Source organism: Oenanthe melanoleuca, chromosome 2, assembly GCF_029582105.1.
Source record: "Oenanthe melanoleuca isolate GR-GAL-2019-014 chromosome 2, OMel1.0, whole genome shotgun sequence".
NCBI lineage: Eukaryota > Metazoa > Chordata > Aves > Passeriformes > Muscicapidae > Oenanthe > Oenanthe melanoleuca.
Window position 1 is genome coordinate 68,958,556 of NC_079335.1, and position 16,351 is coordinate 68,974,906.

The window sequence follows — 16,351 nt, forward strand, 5'->3', positions numbered from 1 at the left end:
AGTTGAGGTCGAACTTCTTGTATTTTAGTTTAATGCCATTGCTTCTTGTCCCGTCTCTGGGCACCACTGAAGGGTCTGGCACCATCCTCTGGACACCTGCCTTTGAGGCACATTGATGAGATCCCCTCTGAGTCTTCTCTAGACTTTGGTACAGCTCCCTCAGTCTCTTTCCCTGGAGAGATGCTCCAGATCCCAGATCATCTTTGTGGCCTCCGCTGGACCCTCTCTAGTAACTCCTTGTCTTTCTTGTGCTGATGAGCCCAGAACTGGAACCACAGTACTGCAGATGTGGCCTCAATATAGCCAAATAAAGGGGCAGGATCATCTCCTTTGACATGCTGGTCACACACTTCCCGATGCACCCCAGCACACTATTGGCCCTCCTGGCCCCAAGGACAGTTCATAGTCAACTTGTCATCCACCAAGACTCCCAGGTCTTTCTCCATAGAGATGTTCTCTCATCTGATTCAGCAGTGGCCTCATATTTTCCCTAATCTTTCTTTTGCTGCTGATATACCGATAGAAGCCCTTGTTGTTCTTGTTATAACTTGCCAGATTCAATTCCAAGGGGACTTTGGCCATCCTCACTGCATCTCTGAATACTCTGACAGTGCTTCTATAATACTCCCACATGGCCTACCCCTTTTTCCACATCCCATAAATTTGTTCTTCATAAATTTCAGATTTACTAGAAACTTGTATGGGCTCCATCCATATTACAGGTGCCATACAATGAGGTAACCCCACCCTCCCAACACAAACCCAACCCAACACAAACTGCTGTTGCTCAATGCTTTTTATTTGCTGACCAAGCTTGGGGGGGCTAAAGGGAATTGGGCACATGGAAGTCTAAGTGGGACAGCTGCGAGTTCAGGTAGGATACTTGAGGATCCAGAGCTTCACTCTTCATTGAGCCCCTTCTGATGGAGGAGAAAAACAGGGCTGATGTGGGGCAGCCGTGGGGTGGCCCACGAGGCACCTGTGGGCAGGGGAAAGTCCCACCTTGGCTCCGATGTCGCGGCTCTTGGCCCGCAGCTTGTTGACCTGGGACTCAGCGATGTCGGCGCGCTCCTCTGCCTCATCCAGCTCATGCTGCGCCTTGCGGAACTTGGCCAGGTTGGTGTTGGCCTGCTCCTCCTGAGGGGGCAGGGACACCAGTGAGGCTCCCACACAGCTCTCTCTGGCCTCCTGCCACCCCAAATGCTCTCCATACACCTGACTTTCTTATTGCTCCATCTGGCCCACAGTAGAACCACCTGTTTCTTCAGGCATTTCCAAACCACCAGAGCCATCTACTCAGTGATCCATCCATCCATCCATCCATCCATCCATCCATCCATCCATCCATCCATCCAATTTTCCACCCACAAAAACTTCAAGCCGTCTGTCCTTCTTTCCATCCACTCAGTCATCCTTCCCTTCCTTCCTTCGCACATCCAACCATCATCTCTCAATCCCATCACCAACCCACCCTCCTCATCCCCTGACACCCCACCCCTTGACCACCCCAAAGCCTCCTGCTACTCCCCACATGCTCTCCCACATCCTAAACCCACGCTGTCCCCTCCTGGGGGGTGGTCACACAGCTGCCCGCCTGATGCTCACCGCCTCCTCTGCCTGTCGCTTGTAGGCCTTGACCTTCAGCTGGAGCTTGTCCACGAGGTCCTGGAGCCGGATCATATTTTTACGGTCCTCCTCTGTCTGTAGGGTGAGACACACATGGATTGTGACTTGACTCTACCTGTTCTTCAAATCACCACCAGAGAAATGAGGGTCAGGAAGCAGTTAATCATATTCTTGGGGAGTGAAGTGGAGCTTCTCTAGATCTGTGGGTGGCCTTAGCTCTGGGAGCAGGAAGTGGGATGTCTTCTTGCCCACTAGGAGGTCCCACCTGAGGTTCTGGATCATACAAAGACACTGGACGCTGGGACACCAAGAAGTGGCCTGAGTGGCTCATGACAATATTCTGGATCCCACTACAGTATCAGATATACACACAGTGGGTGGTTTAGTTTATCCATGTCTCTCTGGCCACCTCAGGCAACCCACCTGGTAGCTGAGCTCCTTGACACGACGCTCGGATTTGCGGAGACCCTTGACACTCTCAGCATGGCGCTTCTGCTCAGCCTCCAGCTCATTCTCCAGCTCCCGCACACGAGCCTCCAGCTTCTGCAGCTGCTTCTTGCCCCCTTTCAGGGCCAACTGCTCAGCCTCATCCAGTCTCATCTGCAGGTCCTTGATGGTCTGCTCCATGTTCTTCTTCATCCGCTCCAGGTGGGCGCTGGTGTCCTGCTCCTTCTTCAGCTCCTCTGCCATCATGGCCGCCTGCCCAAGGACAGAAGCAAGCAGAGAAGGAGAGGACCAAAGCATGCTCTCCATCACCCTCCAGTGGAAGGTGTCCTAGATGTTGGTCCCACCATGGCACTCACATCAGTGATGGCTTTCTTGGCCTTCTCCTCAGCATTCCTGCACTCCTGGATGGCCTCTTCCACCTCCGTCTGCAGCTGGGAGATGTCAGCCTCCATCTTCTTCTTCTGGTTGATGAGGCTGGTGTTCTAGAGTTAGAGGAGAGGATCTCAGAACGTGTCTGTAGAACTGCTGACCCATCCTTCTTCAACCCCTCCAGTACTTAATGCCCCCCTATTCCCTGCCAACTCTGCAGGTTTAAAAGATCTGGAGATCTTGGTAACTCAACCCATTAGAAGCCCACCCATGGATTGAGGTGACCTCTCTCCTTGAAGGGATATGAGGTCTCACCTGTGAGTGGAGAAGCTGGACTCTCTCACTGGCCTCAATCAGCTCCTGCTCAGCCAACTTGCGGGCCCTCTCAGTCTGTTCCACCACTGCCTGCATCTCCTCCAGCTCTGACTGGAGAAGGTTGTTTCTCCTCTCCACAATGGCAATATTCTCCTTCAGGTCTTCATTGGCTCTTACCACATCATCCAGCTGCAGTTGGGTGTCCTGTTGGGATACATAGAATGGACATCAGCCAGGAGCTCCAAGGGGCTAGGAAGATCTCCTTAGCGGTGAGTGATCCCACCTTGAGGTGAGCCTGGGCTCCTTTCAGGTGGGACTGAGCCTCAGCAGCCACACGGTTGGCATGGCTGAGCTGGATCTCCATCTCATTGAGGTCACCCTCCATCTTCTTCTTCAACCTCAGGGCCTCGTTGCGGCTCCGGGTCTCGGCGTCCAGCGAGGTCTGCAGCGAGTCCACCACGCGCAGGTGGTTGCGCTTGGCCTGCTCCATCTCCTCGTCCTTCTCGGCCAGCTTGCGCTCATAGTCTGCCTTCACCTGGTTGAACTCCAGCTGGGCCCTCAGGATCTTTCCCTCCTCATGCTCCAGAGACGCCTGGTGGAGACAGAGAGAAATTGGAGGCCCACACAGAAGACTAGGACAGATTAGAGCTTCGTGGGGATGTGATTTGGCTCACCTCAGCCTCTTCCAGTGCAGCCTGGAGCTCCAGTTTCTCAGCATCCAGCTGCTTCCGGACCTTCTCCAGTTCATGGATGGTCTTGTGGCTGCCACCCAGCTGCTCCGTCAGGTCCGAGATCTCCTCTGCCCGGATAAGATTTCATCAGACTTGGAGGTGGTGGAGAACAAGGTGGGCAGGGGGAATACCATGATCTCACCTTGGAGATTCTTGTTCTCCCTTTTGAAGGTCTCCAGGTGCTCAAGTGACTCCTCATAGGCATTCTTCAGCTTGAAGAGCTCAGTGCTGAGGGATCTGGCCTCTTTCTGTGATGCATCCAGCTCCATCTGTGACTCTTCAAACTTCTGCTTCCACTCAGTCAAGATCTGGAGCAAAGCAGGGGGTCACCCTCTCTCCCCATGTCTCCCATCTGCTCCTGTCTCACCCCTGTGTCCTTCTACCTTGTCAAAGTTCCTCTGCTTTTTGTCCAATGCAGCAGCTGCTGCATTTGATCGCTCCACATCTGCCATGAGATCTTCAATCTCGTTCTGCAGCCGGTGCTTGGTCTTCTCCAGGGAAGAACATTTGGCATTGACCGCCTCCACTGCTTCCTCAGCCTCCTGCAGCCGCTGGGCCAGCTTCTTCCTGCCATGGGAGAAAACCTGGCTCTGGTGACCCATGGACCAAATAGGTCAACTCAAACTTTCTTCTGCCCACTGGCTGGCTGAGGCTCTGCTCTGGATCTCCTCTACCATTTCCAGATTCCTATACATTCTCCAGATCCTTGTACTGTGGAAGAGTCTCCACTCTCCCCTGCCCCATAGAAACTCCCTTCGTGGTGAGATGACTCACTTGGCCTCCTCCAGCTCCTCAGTGCGTTGGATGGCATCTGTCTCATACTTGGTCCTCCACTGTGCCACCTCAGAATTGGCCTTGGAGAGGGAGCGCTGGAGCTCAGCCTTGGCCTCTGTCTCCTCCTCATACTGCTCCCTGAGCAGGTCACAGTCATGCCGGGCTGACTGGAGGGCATGAGCCAGTGCATTCTTGGCCTGGGAGGGAGTGGTAAGGGGAAGGTGAACTTGAGCTATGTGTAGGTGCTCAAACTCAGTAAGCAATCAGCCAGATCTTCTCTAGATCATCCCAAACAAATTCCGCACATCTAGACTCAGAGAGATCTAAAGATAGCTATCTCTAATCTGGCCCAGTTTGAATTCCCCTCGTCCAATGCCACCCATCTGCCCATAGGCCTACCCAGCTGCTTCAGCTGACGTGCTCAGCACAACCTCTCAGCTACTAGACCAATGCAACCCAACTCAACCACTCTTAGATGCAACAACTCCACTGAACTGGTCTACCACCATGAGGGTCAAGGACACCTTGTCTTGTGGCCCTCCTGGAAACTTTATCAGCCATCCCACAAATCTCACCTTCATCTCCTCCTCCAGCTGCCTCTTCAAGTCTTCCATCTGCTGGGTGTATGACTGCTTGCCCCTAGTTAATTGAGAGACAAGGGCTTCCTTTTCCTCCAGCTGGCGTGACAGCTCTCCTGCAGAGATAGGGCAGGTTTTCAAGGGTGTGGCAGGGATGGAAGATGTGGGGCAGGGGCTGAGGATGTGGGGTGAGGAGTATGGGGGTCAGGGTTCCCACCATTCTCAGTCTGGAGCTTGGCCCGTTGGGTGCTGGTGTCATTGAGGACCCGTTGTGTCTCCTCCAGCTTGGCCCGGTGTTCAGCTGCCTGGTCCTCCATCGTGCGAGAGACCTTCTCCATGCCCACCTTGGAGGAGGAAAGTATGGAGGGAAGGAATGAAGCAGGAGAATGATGCCCATAGCGGAGATAAGATGTCTACCTTGGCCTCTTTCTACCTTGGCCTTTATCAGTTGCTCCATGTTGGAGCTGAGGTCATCCAGCTCCAGCTTGAGCTCGCTCTTCTCCTTCTCCAGCTTCTGCTTGACGCGCTGTAGGTTGTCGATCTGCTCGCTGAGCTCGGCCACGCTGTCGGCGTGCTTCTTGCGCAGCGCAGCGGCCGTGGCCTCGTGCTGCAGCGTGGCCTCCTCCAGATCCCGCCGCATCTTCTGGAACTCCGCCTCCCGCTTCTTGTTGAGCTCGATCTGCACTGATGTGGCACCACCCGCCTCCTCCAGCCGCTCACTGATCTCCTCCAGCTCCCGGGACAGGTCTGAGCGCAGCTTCTCCACCTTGGCCCTGCCTGTCCGCTCTGCTTCCAGTTCCTCCTCCAGCTCCTCAATCCTCGCCTGTGCTCCAGGGATGAACATGTTTTCAGCAGACTTGGCTCCACCCAACTCCTCCACTCAACTCAACCAATTGAGCTGGAGAGTTTTCAACTCACCCCAACAAACTAAAACTCTTCAGCTTGTCCCAGACATCTGAACATTTGCCAACAAACTGGAAACTCCTAACTCAGCCTAACCAGATAGAGACTCTTCACCTCAACCCAACCAGCTGGAGGCTCTACAGTCCAGCCCAAATAAGCAGAGAACAGATCCCTCACCTGCAGCTCTTTCAGCTTCTTCTGGAGCTGCAGAGCCAGGGCCTGCTCATCCTCAATCTTGCTGTTCTGCTGGTTGATCTCAAACTCTTTCCTGCAAATGAAAGCAGTGAGGTCCCTGCCCTTGCCCCTTGACCAGTTTAGACTGGGGAAAGAGGTCGATCTTTACTTCTTGAGCTTCTCCTCCAGCTGCTGCTTGTCATTCTCCAGGTCCATTATGTTCTCCTGGGTCAGTTTCAAGTCACCTTCCAGCTTCCTTTTGGCCCGTTCCAGATCCATCCGGACCTTCTTCTCCTGTTCCAGGGAGCCTTCAAGCTGTGTGGAAACATGGAAATGGGGGGAAACCTCAGTTTTCCATCATACCTGCCCCAGAAAGCTTCTCAGCATTACCCATGTTGGGACTAGACCACACTCACATCATCCACTTGCTGTTCCATCTTGAGTTTGGCTTTTGTCAGGGTATTGACTTTGTCTTCCTCTGCCTGCAGGTCATCCAGCGTCTGCTGGTGAGATTCTTGCAGAGCCTTCTTTTCCTTTGTTAGCTTGGCAATGGTTTCATCCAGCCCAGCCATCTCCTCTGTGAGGTTCTTGACCTGAAGGAAGAGAAACACTAGGCCTCCAGCTTGGTACCAGAGGTAGAGCAAAACTGGGTGACACTGCTGTTGTCCTTGGCCAATTAATCCACTGCAGTGGTAGAGAACCCAAAGGATGTTGAGTCTTCATGTAGCCCAGATCAACTAGCCTTGAATCTCCTCAGCCCAACACCACCACCAGGTTGTGTTGACCCAAATCCCCACAAGTTAGGGTCAAGGCCTCTCTTCACCCTCACCTTGTTCTCGGTGGCATGTTTCTCTTTCTCCACCTTGGCCAGAGTCAGCTCTAGATCATCAATATCCTTTTTCAGCTCTGAACACTCATCCTCCAGCTTCCTCTTCCTAGCTGTCAGCTCTGCGTTCATCTCTTCCTCATCCTCCAGTCGCTCTGTCAGCTCCTTCACCTTGGCCTCCAGCTGGATTTTGTTCTTGATCAGCTGGTCACAGCGCTCCTCAGCATCATTGAGGTTGTCCTGCTCCTGTATTGGAGTGGTAGGTGAAATAGAGTGGCCCTGGAGGGGTGCTGGTCACCCTTCTGACATGGTTTTGGGGGGAAGTCTCACTCACAGCCTGCACTTGGAGCTGAAGGTCATTCTTCTCCTGCAGCATGGAGACCATCTTCTCCTCCAGATCCTTGCGCCGGGTCTCTGACTTCTCCAGGGCCTCCTTCAGCCGCCCAAACTCCTCCTTCATGTTCTGAAGCAAAGCCCAGGAGACCAGTAGCTACATCAAATCCCCTCCATCCATCAACCCCACCCAACCCAAGCTGCCCGCCTCATCACCTCCTCCCACCTGCATCTCTTTCTCTGTCTCGGCACTCTTCAACAAGGGCTTGATCTTGAAGTAGAGCTTCATCCAAGGCCAGTTCTTCACCCCCATGAAGGCCCTGATGTTCCACTGGATCACCAGCAGTGAGTCCCTAAAATGGTGACACAGATGCCACTACACCACAAATCTGGTGACCCGCCAGAGGACCCTTCTCAAGGAGAAAAACCCTTTCCCTCTCACCGGCGCTCCAGGATCTTCTTGAACTCAATGCGCATGAGCTGCCCTCGGGCCTGAGCCTGGATGCGGGTGATGATGCGGGAGAGGCGCTCATCCCGCATCTCCTCCAGAAGTCCCAGTAGCCCAGCTTTGAAAAAGACCTGATGGAGGAAGGAGGCAAGTGAGAGCGTAGATTGGTTGGGAAGGGTTCGTGGACAGATGGATAGGTTGTAGGTGGGATGAAGCAATGGATGGTGGGGTTGATAGGCAGGTGGACACATCAGTGGTGAGACCATGGGGTCCACATGACTCCATGGTTGGTAGGAACATGGAGAAATCATGTGCCCTTACTTTGGTGTGTCCAAATTTGTACTGGTTGTGGTCAATGTCAATGGATCCCAGGAGCTTCTCAGCGCCCTTGCGGCTGTCAATGAACTGCCCCTCAGGGATGGCAGCAGGGTTCAGGATGCGGTACCTGGTGATCAGAGAGGACAGGAAAACCCTGAGGTCAGCCCCAGTGGGATTGTCCCCCACCGCCCCATATTTCTGTGCCTACCGCTGGCGGAAGTCCCCATAGAGGATGCGGTTGGGGAAGCCCTTGCGGCAGATGCGGATGCCCTCTAGCACCCCATTGCAGCGGAGCTGGTGCATTACCAGAGGATTGTCCATCACACCTGGCAGTGGGTTAGAGGGGTAGTGTCAACCACTAGCAACATCTACCACCTTTTTCCTTGCCATTTCCTTGCCATCCCTGCCCTTTGCTCACCTGGCTCCTTCCGCTCATTGGGGATGATGCAGCGGACAAAGTGAGGATGAGTGGTCTTGAGGTTGGCCATGAGCTTGTTGAGGTTCTCCTGTTGAGGAGGGAGGAGGGAAAAAGCTGACTAATGAGAGAGCAAGAGAGGGTCTGTGGGTCTGAAGGGATGATCCACCACTCAGGAGGTTGTCCTCCTACTGCCCCACACTGGGTCTACTATGTAGGTCCCTCACCCGATGCAGGGCTGAGACGGTCTGAAAGGAAGAACCTTTCTTCTTAGCTCCTTTCCCCTTCCCTCCATCACCACCTGGAGAAAAGAGGGGTAGGGTAACACAGGAAAGAGGGTGACTAGTGGATGACTAGTGGACAGTATTCTTCTCCACCAACTCATTCCTCCATCACTCCACCACCCATTCACCCACCAGCATCTGTCCCAGCATAGTTGGAGAAGAGGTTGGCCAAGAGCTTCAGGGCTGATTTCTGGTAGAGCCCCACCACTGTCTCATTGAGGGGGTCCTTGTTCTTCTCCAGCCACCCAATGATGTTGTAGTCCACTGTGCCAGCATAGTGGACAAGAGAGAAATGGGCCTCTGGCTTCCCCTTGACATTCCGTGGCTTCCCAAAGTTGGCTGACTTCCCCAGGTGATTATCAAAGAGCTTGGCCTTGAAGGTCATGTCAGAGGCTTTGGGAAACATGCACTCCTCCTCCAGGATGGACATGATCCCCATGGGCTAGGAAGAAAAGTGGTGGAGGACATCAAGCACAACCCAGCTGACCAACTTTGGGGTCCCTCACAGGCTCCAACTGAAAGGGCCTTCCCCAGAAGTCCCTTCACCCCCATAAGGCCCTGAGGGAGGTGATACCTTCTCTATGAGGTCAATGCAGGCCTGGAGGTCCATGCCAAAGTCAATGAACTCCCACTCAATGCCCTCCTTCTTGTATTCCTCCTGCTCCAGCACGAACATGTGGTGGTTGAAAAACTGCTGCAGCTTCTCGTTGGTGAAGTTGATGCAGAGCTGCTCAAAGCTGTTGAACTGGGGAAGGAGAGACGAGATGGCAAATGGGTTTAACTAGATCAACTCAAAACTCAACAGAACACTTGATGAGACACATAGTTGAACCTGAGCCCCAGCTGGGTCAACACAATGCCCAGTAGTATCAATGAGGTCAACTCAACACCCAAGAGGATCAACATAAGGCCCAAAGAGGTCAAGTTTCCAGAAGAACTCAACATGAAGCTTCAGAAGATCATCTCAACACCCAGCTGGATCAACTCAACCCCTAGGAAGACAAACACCCTGTCACCCCCTCAGTCCTCACATCAAAGATCTCAAATCCAGCGATGTCCAGCACACCAATGAAGTACTGCCTTGGCTGCTTGGTATCCAGAGAGTTGTTGATCCTCACCACCATCCAGTTGAACATCTTCTCATATACAGCCTTGGCCAAGGCCCCAATGGAGTAGTACACCTGCTGGACATTCTGCCCCTTGGTGACATATTCATTGCCCACCTTCACCCGGGGGTGACACAACCCCTTGAGAAGGTCAGCTGAGTTCAGCCCCATCAAGTAGGCTGACTTGTCAGCATCTGCAGAGTGTCAAGAAGAAGACATGCTGTCAGATTCCACCTAACCTGGTGACCCCAAGACCAATGTCATCCTGTACCCACTCACCTTCAGTACCATCTGGTTCTGCCTGCTCTTCCCGTTGTTTCTGCTTGAACTTCATGTTGCCAAAGTGCATGATGGCACCTGTCAGCTTGTAGACTCCAGCCTTCTCCTCAGCTGTGAAGCCCAGGACATCAAAAGCGCTCTGGGTGGTAGATAGAGGGGGGTGGGAGAGGACCTTGCCATCAGCTGTGGTCATGGCTCTCTGCTGGCCACCATTTGTGTCCCTCTGCCCCTCCAGCTCATCAATTCCTTCATCCATCTGGTGACTCATACACCCATTGATTCACCCATTATGGATTCACCCATCCATCCGTGGACTCATATATCCATGGATCTATCTGGCCATCCATCCATGGATCCATCCATCCATCTGAGGACTACAGTCATCCATTCACCTATCCATGGACTCTTCTAACCATGGATCCATCCATCCATCCATCCATGGACTCATCCATCCATGGACTCATCCATTCACCATTAATTCCATCCATGCATCCATGGACTCATCAACCTGTAGACTTGTTCACCCATGGACACATATGTCCACCTAAAGTGCTCCCCCATCTGTTTTTATCTCCACCCACAACCTCCTCCACCCCCTGCCTCGTGTCCTACCTTCTGTCCCTCACCCCACATTATCCCACTCCACCAATCCACCATCTTCCACCCTTCCTCCTCCACCCCTCATCCCTATGTTCTTCTCTCCTCCACCCATCCATCTTCTACTATCTCAACCATCCACCTGGCACTTCACCTTCAATTCATCGTGGGGATGTCCACCTGCCCACCCACCACTTACGTCGGTTGCCAACAGCTCTTCAGAGTCATCGATGGAGGCCACAGTCACCTCTCCTTGGGAGACATAACTGTAGTCATAGGGGTTGTTCGTGATGAGAAGCATCTCTGCTCCGTGGGCCCAGGACAGAGAGAAAAACTGAGCATTTGCACTGGCTAAACAGCCCCAAATCATCCTCAACTGCCCCAGGAAGGAGCAGAGAAGTCAAAGACTCAGGGCCAAGCACCCTACTCACCCAGCAGCTCTGGCTTCTTGTTGGAGAGGATCTGATAAAAGATGTGGTAGTTTCTCTCAGCCTTCAGCTGGAAAATGACACGGGACTTCTCCAGGAGGTCTGAGGTGGGTATGGAGAGAAGGAGGATGGAGGTTGGCGTGAGGAGATGTATTGAGGTACGGAGAGATGGATGGTAGGATGAGAAGATTGAAAAGGAGGGGTATCTGGATGGTGAGATGAGGAGATGGAGGGAAGAAGAGAGGAAAATGGAAGGTGAGATGGATAATGGGATGAGATGATGGATCCATCAACCATGGAAACAGATGAAGGGATGGACGTGGGTGGAGGGGAGGTAGGCAAGGAGATGGAGGAACAAAGAATTGGAGATGGAGGGTCAGGTGGATGGTGGGATAAGGAGATGGGGATGAAGGGGTGATGGGAGGGAGGGAGAGAAGGAGGGAGGGAGGGAGAGAAGGAGGGAGGGAGGGAGATATGTATGGATGAATGGAGTTCCTGGATAGATGGATCCAATTCATGGGTGGATGTGGGAGTCCATACATGGATGAGTCCTAGGATGGATGAACAAATCCATGGATGGAAAAGTCCATGGATGGATGGATGGATGAATGACTGCAATACATCTTCTCATTGGGCTCTCAACCCACTTACAGGTCTCAATATCAGCTGATGCCAACTTCCCAGTGGCCCCGAAATGGATCCGGATGAACTTCCCCTGGGAGAATAGTGGAAGGAGGTGGAGGTGGCTGCCTTCATGCAGCAGATCCTACACCACAGACCCTGTCCCACAAACCGCCCCACAGACCCTTCCTCACAGAACCCACCCCCATCACTCACAAATCGGGATGAGTTGTCATTTCGGAGGGTCTTGGCATTGCCGAAGGCTTCCAAGGCAGGGTTGGCCTGGATGATCTGGTCCTCCAGGGTGCCCTGGATGGGGTGGGACAATGCTGTGTGTGGACACCACTGGGGTGCACTCTGTGCCAAAGGTACATGGATTGAGGTACTCACCTTGCTGCTATTGGTCACCTCCTTCTTGCGGTCGCCAATGGCAGCAATGCTGGCAAAGTACTGGATGACCCTCTTGGTGTTGACAGTCTTCCCCGCCCCGGATTCTCCGCTGGGAGGGCAACAGTGAAATATTGGATAACATCCTGGTCTTTCATCCCACCCCACTGCTATGGGGAAGGGTTGGACAAAGCAGGGTCTTACGTGATGAGGATGGACTGGTTCTCTCGGTCTGCCAAGAGAAGAGAGGAGTCAGGTGGGATGAAGTTGGGAAACATGCTTGGGGTTTTGGGGTTGAGGCTGAGGTTCTCCATCGTTCCAGGTGAGAACCAGTTCTAAATCAGGAGCCGTTTTTTGGAGTGGGGTTTTCTAGTTTGAGATCCTCGCAGGACATCCTTACCTGTCAGCATGCTCTGGTAGGCATTGTCAGAGATGGAGAAGATGTGGGGTGGAGCTTCACTCCGCTTCTTTCCCCGGTAGGCAGCCACCACCTCAGCATTGTAGACGGGCAACCACTTGTAGGGGTTGACAGTCACACAGAAGAGCCCTGAATAAGTCTGAAGAAAAGGACAGGTGGGTCCGAGTCAGGAGGTGCCACCCCACCAGGTGAGGACATCCTAGGCCTAGGTGGCCCAAGGGATGTGGTGATGGAATGTCCTGATTTTGGTTGTTCCAGAAGGAGCTGGAGAAGGGACATCTTGGTCTGGGTGGCACACAACATGCAGAAATGGGACATGTCAACTGTCAGTGGCCCAAGGGGTCTGGGGATGGGACATATTATGTCCCATCAATGGGGCTACTGAAGTGACATCTTGGATCTGGATGGCCAAAGGGGTCAGGGGATGCAACATCTCAGCTCTTGGTGGCTGAGACAGCCTGAAAATGGGATATCTTGGGTCTGGGTGTAGCTGGAGAAGGGCCACCAGGTTCTAGGTGTCCCAAAGCCCGTGAAAAGCCACACCTGGTTTTAGGTGGCCCACAGAGTCTCTGGAAGGCCATCTGATTCTAGGTACCCAAGAGCTCTAGGGAAGGGTCACTAGTTTCTAACCACCCCATAGGCTGTGGGGAAGGCCCTGCCTACTTCCCAGGTGCTCCAGGGGCTTGTGAGGGCTCACATAGATCAGCCAAGAGGCATAGCGCTCCTTGAGGTTGTAGAGGACAGCAGGCTCATGGAGGAAGGTCAGCATTGCCATGTCCTCGATCTTGTCAAATTTGGGGGGGTTCTGCTGGTGAATGTCAGCTTCCTTCACCGTCACCGTCTGGGGAGAATGAGGAGACATGGGGGTGGGGGCTGGGAGGTGTCCATGGTTTGGGGGTGCCTCGTGGGGTAGGGGAGTGCTCTGTTGGTAGGATTTCTTCCGTGGGTTGGGAGGGGTCTCCTATGGGTTGGGGGGTATCCCCCATCGGTTGTGAGTCTTCAATGGGTCAGGGCTCCCACCACTATCAGCCTCCTTCGTTTGCTCCCCCCACAAACCTTCAACCCTGCTCCCTCCTTTAACCCGTCCCCCATTAGTTTCATCCCACTAATCCCTCCGTCCTTAACTCTTCACCCCCTTAATTCCCACCAACCCCTCACCCCCCATGATGCCAAATCCCCCCTTCTTTTCCCCACCAGTCACACCCTATGCCCCCACCTGCCCTCAACCCTTCCCATCCTTAACCCCTCTTTCCATTACCCCTCACCCCCATTAGTCCTTTGTCCCACTCCCCTCACCCCCTCTCCCCCAGCTGCCCACCTCTCCCAGCTCCGTCTGGACGGTGGCCTCCCCTCCTTGCCGCCCCGTCACCCGTCCCCGGACGAACTCCTCCCGGGGGTGGGGGACGAAGCACTCGCTGCGGGGGTCGAAGGGTCTGGTCTGCGCTGCCAGCCGCTCCCGCTCGCCCGGCCGCAGGAAGGGGGCTGCTGCTCCCAGCGCTGCCAGCACCGCGTCCGCCATCCTGCCGCGCACACGGGACCGGCATCACCTGGGGCTGCCGCTGCGGCCACAGGCTCTCGCCCTTTGTTTCATGGCCCCGCACATTCCCACTGGCCGGAGCCCACTGCCATGCCCAGACCCCCGTGGCTGGGGCAGACACTAGAGCCAGACACAGAGCTTCGTAGCTGTGCACAGCCCCATGCACGGTCCCTACAGATGTACGGGAGCCCTATATATATATATACCCTCTGCACACTCACGTATACATGCACTGCCCCACTCACAGACTCCTGCAGTGATTCAGGGACTCCCTGCAGGGACCCCTATGGCCATTAAAGGACCCCTAGCAGGACCTCATAGTTGTGCATGGCCCCATGCACAGAATCCTATAGCCATTCAAGCTCCCACGTATCAATCCCTATACAGTGCACAGACCCCCCGTAGCTGTAGGCAGACCCCTTTAGTCATGCAGGGACCCCACAGCCATGCACAGCCCCATGTACAGACTCCTGTACTGATGCAGGCACCTCCACAGCCAGGGACCTCCAACCTCTGGAGTGTTGCAACACAAAGATCCATAAAGGCACGCACACACCCCCATAGTGATTCAGGCATCCTACAGTGATGCACGGAGACCCATGCATCAGGGTCCCCTATAAAAGTGCAGGAGTCCTGCACACCCCCGTAGCAAAGTATGCATCCCCTGTAGTGATGTGCAGATCCTACAGCAACACATACACCCTACAGCAGCATAGCTGCACCCCCCATCCCCAAAAGCACCCCCCATGCTGCCCCACAGCATCACCCTCACCTGGAGTCTGTGGATCTAGCAGGTAAGATGAAGGGAGCTGGAAGAACACGTGGAGGGTGAGTAGGACTACTCTCCATGCCCCACGCCGACCCTCTTTACCCCACAGACCCCTTTGTGCCCCATAGATCACTTTGCCACACAGATCCCATGTGCCCCATAGGCCCCCTGGGTGCCCCACAGACCATCAGTGTCCCCTGGATTGCTGTGCCCCCACAGATCTCTTTCCCCCACAGTTTCCCTCAGTACTTCTTAGGTTCTCTGTGCCTCATAACCCCATGTGTACCCCACAGGTCCCCACATCCCAGAGAACTCTTATGTGTCCCATAGACTCCCTGTGCCCCCTATTCCCCACAGATTCTTGTGCCCCATAGATCCCCATAAGTCCTATAACCCTCCTGTGCACCCCATAGCCCCCCCATATCGTCCCTCATCCCTTCATATCCACATCCCACATTCCCACTATGTCCCCCACCCTCTCCCTCTCTGCCCCACGCCGACACCTATGCCAGCCCCGCAGCCCCAAGGCCTTTATAGACCATCAAGGGATGAGGAGGGGAGGAGCATTCCTGGGGAGGGGGTGGCTGATAAGGGAGAAGGAGGGGGGCACCTCCCCCCGCTTCCCCAGCCACAAGGTGGCATCTCTCCAGTGACCCTGGCATCCAGGACCCACATATGGATGATCTATGGGGCAGAGCTATAGGGGCGAGCAAGGGATGTCCAGAGCCCTTGTAGGGGTGGGATGAGGGGTGGGCTAGGGGTCCTGGATCCCTGGGGCTCTTGTGTAGGAGGTGTCTATGGAGACCAGGTGCCAGGGTCCCTTGTGTGTGTGGGCAGTCTATGGGGACCAGTGTGCTTTGGTGGAGTTTGTCATGATTCTATGGGTCTCAGATGCCTGGGTTCTTTGTGCATGGAGGGGATCTATGGGGCTGGAATTCCGGGGACCCTTGTGAAGGGGATGCCTATGGGGCCCGGAAGCCTGGGTCCCTGGCCAATGTCCCGTCACCCGCGGGGTGGTGACAGCTCTACCCTGCCAGGTCTATATTGGGACACGGCCGGAGAGTGGGGGGGGAGATTGTTATCTCGTCCCCCCAGTGAGGCGCCGTGGGGCCGGCAGGGCTCTGAGGGACGGAGGGGGTCTGGCAGCAGTCCTCGAACACCATGTCCACTTTGTCATCAAGGAGGTGACAAGTGTTCCCGCGAGGTGACACATTCCCGCGGGCGGGGAGCTCCCCACCTCCCCATTGTGCCCCATAGATTCCCCCTCCCCTGCCCCACAGACCATCCCCTCTGCCCCACAGAGCCCTTATAAAGCCCCATAACTGCTCCACAGAGCCACAGAGAGTCTCCACAGAGTCTTTTTAGAGCCCCACAGACCCCACACAGGGCCCCACAGATACTTTAGCCCACCCTTCCTCGCCGGGTTGGGCGGGGGAGCGGAGCCGCCCGGGTCCCTGGGGTCCATCGAGCGGCGCCGCCGGGACCGGGAGGGATGGGGCGACAGATGGACGGGGGAAGGGAGGGTGGCGGGGGAAGGGGGAGGGACAGAGGAGTTGGGGGGGAGGGACAGGCAGGAGACAAAGGGACGATGGAATAAAGAGAGCATTCAAGGACCAGGGGGACATGGAGGACGTAGGACTGTGGGAGATGGAGGACACACGGCTGGTG

At 54.7% G+C, this 16,351-nt stretch overlaps 1 protein-coding gene across 3 annotated transcripts; it reads right to left on the bottom strand.

The window, feature by feature from the left end:
- Positions 1–883: 883 nt before the first annotated feature.
- Positions 884–13,896, bottom strand: LOC130249309 (myosin-6). 3 transcript variants are annotated; one of them, XM_056483972.1, is made up of 38 exons: positions 13,696–13,896; positions 13,075–13,218; positions 12,360–12,516; positions 12,164–12,191; positions 11,963–12,071; positions 11,789–11,881; positions 11,603–11,666; positions 10,955–11,053; positions 10,723–10,826; positions 9,927–10,065; positions 9,573–9,841; positions 9,116–9,286; positions 8,674–8,983; positions 8,485–8,558; positions 8,261–8,348; positions 8,051–8,168; positions 7,846–7,969; positions 7,519–7,655; positions 7,303–7,429; positions 7,078–7,206; positions 6,747–6,989; positions 6,334–6,510; positions 6,087–6,232; positions 5,921–6,011; positions 5,274–5,663; positions 5,058–5,184; positions 4,838–4,956; positions 4,263–4,459; positions 3,872–4,055; positions 3,631–3,796; positions 3,432–3,556; positions 3,041–3,349; positions 2,758–2,961; positions 2,430–2,555; positions 2,050–2,325; positions 1,606–1,701; positions 1,003–1,137; positions 884–920 (listed from the first exon to the last, which is right to left on the bottom strand). In XM_056483972.1, exons 1-38 carry the CDS (start codon positions 13,894–13,896, stop codon positions 900–902), a joined length of 5,817 nt encoding a protein of 1,938 aa, XP_056339947.1. In that variant the 3' UTR covers positions 884–899. The 3 variants fall into 3 exon arrangements, with proteins under 3 accessions (XP_056339947.1, XP_056339949.1, XP_056339948.1); XM_056483974.1 differs by having other exon boundaries at positions 900–917; positions 8,485–8,546; XM_056483973.1 differs by having other exon boundaries at positions 900–917.
- Between the last annotated feature and the right edge of the window lie 2,455 nt (positions 13,897–16,351).

What these genes read in the sequence shown, in the direction of transcription:
- LOC130249309 (XM_056483972.1), bottom strand. Translation starts at nt 13,896, where the DNA reads ATGGCGGACGCGGTGCTGGCAGCGCTGGGAGCAGCAGCCCCCTTCCTG. An exon ending in ATGCCTCTTGGCTGATCTAT is followed by an intron (nt 12,517 to 13,074) that starts GTGAGCCCTCAC and finishes CCTTTTCTTCAG; the next exon opens with ACTTATTCAGGGCTCTTCTG. An exon ending in AGGTGACCAATAGCAGCAAG is followed by an intron (nt 11,882 to 11,962) that starts GTGAGTACCTCA and finishes CACCCCATCCAG; the next exon opens with GGCACCCTGGAGGACCAGAT.